The 12,887-nt window shown below is 42.5% G+C and overlaps 1 protein-coding gene across 1 annotated transcript in view; it reads right to left on the bottom strand.

The window, feature by feature from the left end:
* The window catches only part of CACNA2D3 (calcium voltage-gated channel auxiliary subunit alpha2delta 3), a 688,395-nt gene that overhangs the window by 80,129 nt on the left and 595,379 nt on the right, over nt 1-12,887 (bottom strand). The window contains exon 27 of the mRNA XM_058170578.1: nt 12,160-12,240. Within this exon, the coding sequence (XP_058026561.1) occupies nt 12,160-12,240 (81 nt within the window). The remainder of the gene's footprint in view (nt 1-12,159; nt 12,241-12,887) is intronic.

Consider the following 12,887-nt stretch of genomic DNA (forward strand, 5'->3'; position numbering starts at 1 on the left):
GGACGAATGTGTGAGTTGTGGGGGGCAACACCAAGGGCAAAACTGCAGATTCAAGGACGCGGTTTGTCGGCGGTGTGAAAAAAAAGGACACATAGCTTGGGCCTGCCGAGCCCCCCAGCCTTCCCGCCAAAAATTCAAACCGACCAATCAGAGCGCGGGAGCAGCGAAGCGGCCCGGGATTGGTCCATTTAAAAAGGGCGCGAAGTTAAACCAGACCACTGTGAGAGTGGGCCACGCATCAACACGACTAGAGAAGAAAATATTTACCCAAGTCTACATTGAAGGGGTGCAGTGCCCAATGGAAGTAGACACTGGGTCGTCAATCACAATTATGTCCTGGGACACCATCGTGAGAGACTTGCCAGCCATCGCAAAACGTCAGCTACAAACCCAGAAGCTGAGAGTGCAGGACTACCAAGGGAATCGGATCCCTGTTAGAGTCACATCCGTCCAAGTCAAATATGGACAATTCAAAAAGACCCTGCCAATCACCATAGTAAACGGAACTCTACCGAGCTTGCTAGGGCTGGACTGGTTCCGAGCTTTGGGCATGGGAGTGACCGGGGTCCACAGGAGCAACGTCATCCTCAGAGACGAACTACTGAAGGAGTTCGAGGACGTATTCAAGGATTGCCTGGGCAAGTACGTGGGGACCCCTATTTCTTTCAACCTTGACCCCCAAGTCGCCCCCATCCGGCTAGGAGGGTTCCATTCGCCCTAAAGCCCAAAATTGACCGAGAATTAGACAAGCTAGTAAGCCAGGGAATACTAGTCCCCGTCGATCATGCAAAATGGGAGACACCCATAGTAACCCCAGTCAAACCAGACGGATCGGTCCGGATTTGCGCTGACTACAAAGCAACGCTTAACAAAGCATTGCAGAAAAGTGCATACCCCATTCCAGTGGTGCAACATTTGCTGCACTCATTAGGGCAAGAACATCTTCGCCAAACTCGATTTGGCCCAAGCCTACCAGCAGCTACCTGTAGATAGCAGCACAGCGGAGGCGCAGACAATTGTCACGCACCGCGGGGCTTTCAAATGTACGCGACTCCAGTTCGGAGTTAGCGTGGACCCAGGGCTCTTCCAGAACCTAATGGAGCGATTATTACAGGGCCTACCAGGAGTGGTACCATACTTCGACGATGTATTGGTATCAGCTGAAAACTTAGAGGAACTCGGGGTAAAACTAAGGAAGGTGTTGGGCATTTTTAGGTCTGCTGGGCTTAAAGTTAAGCTCAACAAATGCCACATTGGGGTGAAATCTGTAGAATTCCTAGGATACCGAATAGACAGGAAGGATCCACCCACGGAGAGCAAGGTACGGGCCATTAGAAAGGCCCCAGCCCCAAAAATAAAACAGAATTACAGGCATTCTTGGGGCTTGTTAATTTCTATCGGTATTCTTGAAGAATAAAGCAACAGTAGCCGAACCGCTACATAAGTTGCTAGCAAAGAAAGCTGTGTGGTCCTGGGGAGAGAAGAGGCTAGGGCATTTGAGGGGTAAAAACCTTTTGTCCAGCGATAGCCTCCTCATCCAGTACAATGGCACGTTGCCACTAGTGCTAGTTTGCGATGCTTCACCATATGGGGTGGGGCGGTGCTCAGCCATAGGTTACCGAATGGAACAGAAGCCCCTATAGCGTATTATTCCCGGACGATGTCCTCTGCGGAAAGGAACTACAGCCAGTTAGATAGGGAAGTGTTGGCCATAGTCTCTGGGGTTAAGAAATTCCACGAATACTTGTTCGGGTGAGATTTCGAGATAGTCACGGACCACAGACCCCTTCTAGGACTCTTAGCGGGTGACCGCCCAACACCCGTGGCACTTTCTCCCAGGCTGACCCGATGGACTATTTTCCTAGCGGCATACTCCTACAAATTGCTCCACCGCCCAGGAAAAGACTTAGGGCATGCGGACGCTCTGAGCAGATGCCCTTTACCAGAGACAATTGAAGACCCCACCCCGGGGACACCCGTCTTGCTAATTGACTCTTTGGACTCTGGCCCAGTCACATCCAAGCAGGTGGCTAGGGCATCTTACAGGGACATTACAATACGGACTGTAATCGGTTGGGTGCAAAGGGTTGGCCGCTGCGCGGGCGGCGTTCAAAGACTTTGCGAAAAAACGATCAGAACTGTCGGTTCAAGGGGGGTGTCTGTTATGGGGGGATAGGGTAGTTATCCCAGAAAAATTACGCGAAAATGTGTTGGAACTGTTGCATGTGGGCCACCCAGGGATTGTGAGGATGAAGAGTTTAACGAGGAGTTATGTATGGTGGCCCTTAATGGATAAGGACATCAGCGACAGGGTAGGGAAATGCCAATCCTGCCAAGAGTCGAGGTCGCTACCCCCTACAGCCCCAGTCAGAGAGTGGGAGAAACCCCAGGGGCCATGGTCCAGGATTCACATAGATTTTGCGGGGCCGTTCCATGGGCAGACCTTTTTAATTGTAGTAGATGCCTACTCAAAATAGTTAGAAATCATCCTCATGAAAAGCACAACGGCCGAAGCAGTAATCACAGTCCTAAGGCATCTATTCATAACACACGGCCTGCCAGACACCCTAGTCTCTGACAACGGCCCGCAATTGATGGCAAACCAGTTTGAGGGGTATTTAGCGAGAGAGGGAATCAGACATGTCCTCTCGGCGCCTTTCCACCAGGTGACGAACGGACTCCGTTTCGTTCGGAGTACCAAGAAAGCGCTATCTAGAATAAGTCCAGGTGACTGGCAAACGAAAATAGGCACTTTCCTGGCCGTCCAACATAGGACCCCTTGTGTAACAACTGGCCGCAGCCCAGCAGAACTCTTAATGGGCAGGAAACTCAGGTGCCCACTAGACCGACTAAACCCAATTTATACCCCAGACGGGTACAAGGGTATTCAAGGAAAAACCAGGAAATGACAGTGGGTGACCCAGTATGGGCACACAACTATAGCGAGGGCCCAACATGGTTAAAGGGGGAAATTCTGGGCATAACCGGACCCAAATCATACGTAGTAGACATGGAGGACGGCCGGGTATGGAAACGCCACATAGACCAGTTAAGAAAACGTATACCAAACAAACTAGAAACCAAACAACCAGGCCCTGACTACCAATTGTTTGAATCTGCAGCTGACTCAAACCCGAGGCGAGCGGAGGACTTATCTGATTCCGATGAAGTCGGAAGGGGCCGGAGGGGCCGGAATAGCTCAGGCTGGTAAAGCCTGTTATTAAGAACACAGAGCCTGCAATTACTGCAGGTTCAAGCCCGGCCCAAGATTGACTCAGCCTTCCATCCTTTATAAGGTAGGTAAAATGAGGACCCAGATTGTTGGGGGGGCAATAAGTTGACTTTTTAAAAATATACAAATAGAATGAGACTATTGCCTTATACACTGTAAGCCGCCCTGAGTCTTCGGAGAAGAGCGGGGTATAAATGTAAACCAAAAAAAAAGTCCAGCGACGCCAACCGGTTCCTCCTGAAGGCAACAGGAATGACTCAGCCAATAATCCAGGGCCGGACGGCCTAGAGGAGGAGCTGGGAGGAACAAACAGTCCCTCCGACCAGCTTGACTCTCTCCCAGAGAATGAACTGCGCAGGTCAGAAAGAGTTAGGAGACGCCCTGTCTACCTGCGTGACTACGTAGAGAAATAGCATGCAAATATTATGTAAATAGCGATACAAAGCGTTCTGGGAGGGAAGGAGTGTAATGTATTTTGAACTTTGAGAGGGAATTTTGGGTGGGAAAATTGCACGTTGCTGATTGGTTGAAGCCTCGACCAAAAGTGTATTTAAAGAGGGGTTTTTGCCGGTTGTGCTTGCTGGGGTCACAATAAACTAAAGAGCTGTTGTCACTCACTAGTCTCCTGCCTCTTCATTGCCCGAACTTAACACAAACAAACAAATGTACATACATACATACATACATACAAACAGACAGACTCTTTTCAATGTTTTCCCATAAGAGCAGGTTCTACTTGTTTTGGATCAACCAAGTGTATATTCTAAATATAAAATAGACAAAGAAGGCTTGAAAACATACATTAAAGAGACAGAATAAAAAAATTAACTCAACAACACAAGCAAACATTAAACAAACCCATTACAATTCAGGAGGCTAAAGAAGCAAGAAAGAATATCAAAACTGAAAATGTGCCAAGTCCAGCAAAATTCCAGAAAAAAAGGTAGAGTAAGAACTGGTGGAATTATTCCTTGGAAGGTTGAATGAAATCAAAGTAACAAAAACAATACCAAACACAGGGGGAAGATGTATGTATACTGTAAGTCTAATAACACAAAGAAGTGAATTATCTGAAGAAACCTCAGTCATGCAGACCAATTTCTTTATTGATGTTGATTATAAGGCATTCACTACCATATTAGCTGATGCATGAGGAAGTACATTTCCAAAATCATACATAAAGGTGCAACAGGTTGCATTCTACAGAGGAGGCTAAAAGCCAAGAATGGGATTTACAATAAAGGCATTAGGACACATTCAATAATTTTTAAAAAGACGGTGGTAATAATATTTTTAGATACAGAAAAAGCATCTGTCAAATTGGAATAGACTTGTCTATTAAAGGGCTTAAATAAAATGAACCCAGGGCGAGAGTTCAATTTTTATTTATTTATTTATTTATTTATTTATTTATTTATTAAATTTTTATACCGCCCTTCTCCCGAAGGACTCAGGGTGGTGTACAGCCAAAAAGATAAAAACTCAGTATATATACAATTAAAACAGAAATTTAAAACAAAGCATATTAGAAAAAAAAGGCCGACTTAAAAATTTAAAAATTTAAAAAATTTAAAAATTTAAAAACCCTAGCAATAAAACCCAATTAAAATTAATAAAAACTGAATACTTGAATGGAGAGAATGTATCAATGACAACCACTAATATCACACTCTCTGAGTGTTCAGAGGGTAGAACACGCTCTGCAAGCTTCTTAATATGTAAAAACAAGAAGACAAAGTTGTCTACTTTCTCACTGCTATAATTGCTTTGGAGGTCGTGGTGGATGAGATGCAAAAACATAAATAAATACAAACTGAAATGTTATATACATGTCAGTCTTTCCAGTTAATCAGAGATGAAATACGATCAGATCAACCAATTCTACTTTATGGTAAAACTATATTAAAAGAATCTTGCATGTCTAAAAAAAATAAATCTCCTGCTACTTTCCTTAATAGCTTGAAAAACTACGGAAAGTCCCTTCTGAGTTTTTTCTCTGCCCATTATGGAGCTGTACCTACTCCTTCTCATATCTGATGGCTCCTTGGGCAGCATGTCTCTCAAAGTATTTCTTACAAACCACTACAGTAGATAATGTAATACTAACAATTAAGCATCCACAATGGTCTATAAGGCAGTTAATAAAATACTTAACAATTTTGGCTTTGGTTCAAAGTTAATGAAAAGAAAATGAAGATAATAATAAGGTATTTAATTTCTGGAGAAATTGACTTGATTTTTTTTTTTAAAAACCTGGCTGTAAGATCCCCTAAGACCCATGAAATACTTGAAGTTATTTGATATTATGAAATAAAGATATATTTTGAAACAATTATAGCAAATTATGGAAAGAAGTAAAAGAATATCTCAAAAGTGGAAGAATTTAAAACTCTCTTAACTGGGGCTTACTGCAATAATAAAAATGAATATACTAATTACGATGGAGCATTTTATTTTAAATGGCACCTCTATCCATCTCAGACCAAACCTTGCAGATTGGCACAGATTGGTAGCAAGAATGGGGAAATATGAGAATAAGATTTACAAGACTTTCCAAAGAAAGTGGTGTATAGGAAGTGCTCTTCCTAATCTTAAACAATATTATTAAGCAAATTGTGTGTTATGGATAATGGAATGGATTAAATTTCTAATAACAAATATAAATCAGAGGAGAAACTGATTTAGGTAATGTACTCATAAGTATTTATGGTGTCAAGAAAGAAAAGAACAAAAGATTTTGAAGGGACATATTATATATATGTTACAGGTTACAGAAACTGGGCATGGCTAGCCTAGTGAAGAGAAGGACCAGGGGAGACATGATAGCAGTGTTCCAATATTTGAGGGGCTGCCACAGAGAGGAAGGGGTCAAGCTATTTTCCAAGGAATAATGGATGGAAACTAATCAAGGAGAGATTCAACCTAGAAATAAGGAGAAATTTTCTGACAGTGAGAACAATCAACCAATGGAACAGCTTGCCTTTGGGAGTTGTAGGAGCTTAATCACTGGAGGCTTTCAAGAAGAGATTGGACTGCCATTTGTCAGAAATGGTGTAGGGTCTCCTGCTTGGGTGAGGGGGTTAGACTAGATGACCTACAAGGTCCCTTCCAATTCTGTTAAACTAATCTAGTTAATCTATAAGATAACAGAGTCAATTTGGTGGGATCAAGTTAGAAATCAGATGACTATAAATTTCTAGTCCCACCTTAAGCACCAAGTTGGCTGGTCACCTTGGAGTAGTCACTTTTTCTCAGTCCTAGGTAAGAGATATGGGCAACCACTTATAAAAAGCCTTGCCAAGAAAACTGTATGGATTTTACCAAGCAGTCTCCAAATTTGAACCCAATTGAATAGAAAGCAAAAAATAGTATAAGACAAAGTCTGTTAAAAAATTTGAACCCAGTAAAATTAGATTAAGATGAACAAGGTCATCATTCACATCCCTGTCAAATGCTTTTTGCTTTAAGGATAAAGTATTGTATTGCAAGAAGTATTTAATCACATATGTCAGTATGGTACATTTAGATCCAGAAAACAGGATAAATAAATAAAATCTGCTCAATGAAGAAAGGAACTTTAAGTTAAGGACATGCAAATTACTGGAAAAACAAGAGGTGATCTTAAAAAAGGCTGTCCTTGAGAAAGAATTTGAAACACTTAAAAAAAACCAAAATTATTTATTGGGGTCCATCTATAACTTGTTATTGAAATATGATACAGAAGCAGAACAAATTAAAAACTACTTGATAAAATGGCTGCAAAATTTCAAAGAAAGAATTCTAATGGAACAATAGAAATAGCTATGGGGGGAAAAATCAGAAAATTCACCCTAAGCTACAATGTGAGAGAAAATTGGTACAAGATGTTTTATAGACAGTATATAATTCTTTCAGTGATTACCAGGCTGGACAAGTCATAAAATAACAAATGCTGGAAATGCTGTTTTATCATATGTGGTATTCTTGTAAAGAAACCCAAAACCATTGGAAGGAAATGCATATTTTTAAAAAATAAAATAAAATAAATTAAAATAAATTTGAATTGAAACCACAGAGATTTTTATTAGGAATAATTCCAGAGAGTATAAACAAAAAGTACCATAATTTACTGAGATACATGCTGATAGTGGCAAGAACCAATTTGGCACAACATTGGAAAAGTGAAACCTTGTCGACAACACCAGAATGGGAATCTAAAATTGGAGAATATGCAGCAGTATAACAGAAGTTTAACTAAGCAGTAGTGGCTCTCTTGCATTTGCCATATTACAAAGCAAGGGAAATTTAGAAGACAACTTCTAAAAAAGGAGCTACACAAGGCTGAACAAAGATAAAGATCTACTTATTTAAACAGATGTAAGCAATAATTAGTAATCTTCAAGCAAAAGATCTTGAAAGAAAAGTACAAACTTTATTTATTTATTTATTTATTTATTGATCACATTTGTATACCGCCCTATCTCCCGAGGGACTCAGGGCGGTTAACAGGCATATAAAAAGAACATATAAATACAGATTAAAACACTGATAAAAAACTTATTCTAACCAGCCTGATTACCAAAACCAATTAAAATCAATATAAAATTTAAAATTTCAAAAATTTAAAAATCTAAAAAACCTAGTCCAGTCCTGCGCACCTAAATAAGTGTGTTTTAAGCTCACGACGGAAGGTTCTAAGGTCCGAGAGTTGGCGAAGTCCTGGGGAGCTCGTTCCAGAGGCGGGAGCCCCACAGAGAAGGCCCTTCCTGGGCGTCGCCAGGCAGCACTGCCTAGCTGACGGCACCCTGAGAGTCCCTCTCTGTGAGGCGCGCAGGTCGGTGAGAGGTATTCGGTAGCAGAAGGCGGTCCCGTAAATAGCCCGGCCCTATGCCATGGGCGCTTTAAAGGTGGTCACCAACACCTTGAAGCGCACCGGAAGGCCACAGGTAGCCAGTGCAGTCTGCGCAGGATAGGTGTCACCGGGAGCCACGAGGGGCTCCTTCTATCACCAGCGCAGCCGCATTCTGGACTAACTGCAGTCTCCGGATGCCCTTCAAGGGAGCCCCATGTAGAGAGCATTGCAGTAATCCAGGCGAGACGTCACGAGGCGTGAGTGACCGTGCATAGGGCATCCCGGTCCAGAAAGGCGCAACTGGCGTACCAGGCGAACCTGGTAAAAGCTCTCCTGGAGCGGCCGCCAAATGATCTTCAAAGGACAGCCGTTCATCCAGGAGGACGCCCAAGTTCGCACCCTCTCCGTCGGGGCCAATGACTCGCCCCAACAGTCAGCCGCGGTTGCAGCTGACTGTACCGGGATGCCGCATCCACAGCCACTCTGTCTTGGAGGATTGAGCTTGAGCCTGTTTCTCCCCATCCAGACCCGTCGGCTTCCAGACACGGGACAGCACTTCAATAGCTTCATTGGGGTGGCCGGTGTGGAAAAGTACAGCTGGGTGTCATCAGCGTACAGCTGGTACCTCACACGAAGCCACTGATGATCTCACCCAGCGGCTTCATATAGATGTTGAACAAAGGCGAGAGAATCGACCCTGCGGCACCCACAAGTGAGGCGCCTCGGGCCGACCTCTGCCCCCGTCAACACCGTCTGCGACCGATCGGAGAGATAGGAGGAGAACCACCGATAAGCGGTGCCTCCACTCCCAATCCCTCCAACCGGCGCAGCAGGATACCATGGTCGATGGTATCAAAAGCCGCTGAGAGGTCTAATAGGACCAGGGCAGAGGAACACCCCTATCCCTGGCCCTCAGAGATCATCCACCAACGCGACCAAAGCCGTCTCCGTGCTGTAACCGGGCGGAAACCGGACTGGAGCAGGTCTAGATAGACAGTTTCATCCAGGTGTAAGGAAACTGATATGCCACCATACTCTCTACAACCTTCGCCAGGCGGGTTGGAGACCGGACGATAATTACCTAAAACAGCTGGGTCCAAGGCAGGCTTCTTGAGGGGGGGTCTCACCACCGCCTCTTTCAAGGCGGCCGGGAAGACTCCCTCCACCAAGGAAGCGCTCGTAATTGCCTGGAGCCAGCCTCGTGTCACCTCCTGGGTGGCCAGCACCAGCCAGGAGGGGCACGGGTCCAGTAAACATGTGGTGGCATTCAACCTACCCAACAACCTGTCCATGTCCTCGGGAGCCACAGGGTCAAACTCATCCCATAAAATATCACCAAGACCACCCTCGGACGCCTCCCCTGGGCCACTGCAATTTTGGTCCAAACCGTCCCGAAGCTGAACGATTTTATCGTATAGATAACCGTTAAACAGAGGTTAAACAGAGGTTAGTGATAATGGAAAGAAAGGAAAGTGTGTGGATGAAAGTTTTTTCCCCTTAATCTCTCTCTCTGTGTATGCATAGCTAAATCAATTACATTGATTTAAGTATCTCATTTTAATGGACAAATAATATACACACAAAAAATAAGATTCCTTATTTATAGCACTGGTCATCCTCTTGCATGCCAACTACATACATTGCAATGTTTATATTGCATCAACTAATATGGGAAGTCATCCAACAGTTTGGAGTGAAATATTTTCAATGTAGTTCTACCTTGGAGGAGATATGGTAGAAATCCTGGCCTGGTTCGTGGGGACTGTCAGGTCTACGTGGGGAGAAATAATCCAAGCCACAGAAGAGGCAGGCCATTAATTCAGAAGACTGCTAATTCTGGGACAGTATCAAATCTGACTTTTGATAATAGTTGTTTCCTGAATACCTGTATACTGCATGAGTCAAAAAGAGGGCTGTGAAAATATTTACAGATCCCACACATCCTGGACATAAACTGTTTCAACTCCTATCCTTAAAACAATGCTATAGAACACTGCACACCAGAACAACTAGACACAAGAACAATTTTTCCCTGAACGCCATCACTCTGCTAAACAAATTATTCCCTCAGCACTGTCAAACTATTTACTAAATCTGCACTACTATTAATCTTCTCATCGTTCCCATCATCCTCTCCTCCCACTTACGACTGTATGACTGTAAGCTTGTTGCTAGTATCCTTAAGATTTATATTGACTGTTTCCTAATATGATTTGATTGCTTATTTGTTCCCTATGACTATCATTAAGTGTTGTACCTTATGATTCTTGACGAATGTATCTTTTCCTTTATGTACACTGAGAGCATATGCACCAAGACAAATTCCTTGTGTGTTCCAATCATACTTGGCCAATAAAGAATTCTATTCTATTCTATTCTATTCTATTCTATTCTATTCTATTCTATTCTATTCTATTCTATTCTATTCTATTCTGTTCTATTCTGTTCTATTCTGTTCTATTCTATTCTGAAAAGGCAAGGTATGGGGCCTCCTGGACATACATCTTCTCTTGGAAGTATAGGAGCTGTGGCCAGGAAATCCATTATCCAGTTAATGAGCCTGTTGTGGATAGAAATGTGGTGCCTTGAAGATGATCACATATTCATTTATTTCTCTCATATAGATTACTATAATTCAGTTTACATGAAGCTGCCCTTGAAGATGTGGATCCTCAGCTGGTATAAAATGCAGTAGTCCCTATGCTTACTGAAAATTTCAATATACACCACTGCAAAGTAGTTGCATTGGCTACTGATTTGTCTCCAATTGCAATCCAAGGTGCTGGTTATCACCTATAAAGATCTACATAGTTTGGGTGTCTGCAAGACTGTCTTTTGGCCACCAATCCAGGTGAGCAGAGACTGCCTCTTCCACCTATAAAGAGGAATGAGAGGAGGTAGCACAACTGAAGGCCTTCTCTTCTGGAATGTCATGCTGCTGTGATAAAAGTGACTCTTCTTCTTATGACTGCCCAAAATATGTTAAAACCTGGCATTTCTAGAAGACCCTTAGAAAATGAACGGTTTGTGGAGTCACCAAAATAGATGAGTGTGATAAAGTTATTATTTTTCTTTTATTGTATTAATAATATATTACTATTATCCTTATAAACAGTCTAGAAATAGTGTAGAAATAGATTTAAATAAAAGTAAAGGTTTCCCCGGCCCAGTTGTGTCTGACTCTAGGGGGCAGCACTCATCTCCATTTCTTAACTGAGAGAGCCAAGGTTGTCCAGTATATTTCCGTGGTTCATGTGGCCAGCATGACTATACACCAAGGCACCTGGAACGCTACCTTCCCATAACAATGGTACCTATTTATCTACTGATATTTGCATGCTTTTGAACTGGGTTGGCAGGAGTTGGGGCAAGTAACAGCAGCTCACCCTGTCACACGGCATTCGGGTCTTGAACTCGGACTCTCAGCTTTCCAGCTGACAAGCTCAGCATCTTTAACAACTGAACCATCGTGGTCCCCTCCCAATTTAAATAAACAATCTATAAATTTTAAAAATTCAACAAATAGATGCCAAATTTATTTATTTAATTATTTCATCTTTATTATTACAAATAACTGAAGATAGCAAACATATCCAGCACACTTTCCTCCTCCTATTTGTCCCACAACAACAACCCTGTGAGGTGAGTTGGGCTGAGAGAGAGAGAGTGACTGGCCCAAGTTCACCCAGCTGGCTTTCATAGCTAAGGTGGAACTAGAACTCACAGTCTCCCGCTTTCTAGTCCTAGCCACTAGACCAAATGAAGGTGAATCAATTTATTTAACATTTTATCGAGGAGAAAATATGTGAAATATTGTAGAGTTTCCCAAGCCAATGTTTATTGATAATAATGATTACAATCTGGTTGGTTCTTTAACATATCTTCTATCAATGAGGAGCAAATGTTTTAAAAAGATCTTCCAAATGTTAGGTTCAAAAAACTAGTCCTAGCCACTAGACCAAATGAAGGTGAATCAATTTATTTAACATTTTATCGAGGAGAAAATATTTTTCCAAAATAGTCTTTAAGTGAGAATTCCTGTGAACCAAGAAATCCCATTTAAAGCATTGTTATATAAATGAAGTTGTGTTTTTACCTGCTACCACAGGTGACTTTCGGTCATCCAGCAGCTGTATGGCGGTACTTGCTGTCACCACATTGCTCTTGTTTGCTGTTTCTATAAATTGAAAAGAAATGGATATTCAGGTCCAAATTCTCCCTCTGTATGGCAAGAGCCATAGCATTGTCCCTAACAACAGGGGTTGACGTGATAAATCAGGGGCGCACTATTTCTTTGAAGTTGGGGCATGCTTTACCACTAATCTGGAGGGGAACTTCTAAGACCTTCAAATAAGGCCCATATAGCTGGGGAAATAGATATTTTTTGGCCCTGTTTCAAACAGCACAACCTGCCAGTGACCTGGGGGCTAGAAATAGGGGACTAGGTGGGAGATGCGTATTATCTATGGACTACCCAATTCTGGTATCTTGTATTATGATTGGATACATTAAACTGGATGTGTAATATGTGGCTCTCTTCCTTTTCTTGTTTTACATTAAAGCATGGCTACTTTTTGGTTTGGCCGGAGTTTGGTTTGAGTGAAAAGGAATTGTCTTGGGCCCCACATATAAGATATATAATATAGTTAATGTACATAAATCACATAATAATGTTAAAACTTGTGTGGCTACATTACTAGCTGTCCAGGGTCTCACACGGTCCATGAGCTGCAAGTTGGACATGCCTACATGAAAGAAAATTTAGGAGCTAATATGGAACTTTTCCTTTGTCTCCTGGCTATGAACTTCTTGAAATCAGTTTCC

This window comes from Ahaetulla prasina, chromosome 2 (genome assembly GCF_028640845.1).
Source record: "Ahaetulla prasina isolate Xishuangbanna chromosome 2, ASM2864084v1, whole genome shotgun sequence".
Lineage (NCBI taxonomy): Eukaryota > Metazoa > Chordata > Lepidosauria > Squamata > Colubridae > Ahaetulla > Ahaetulla prasina.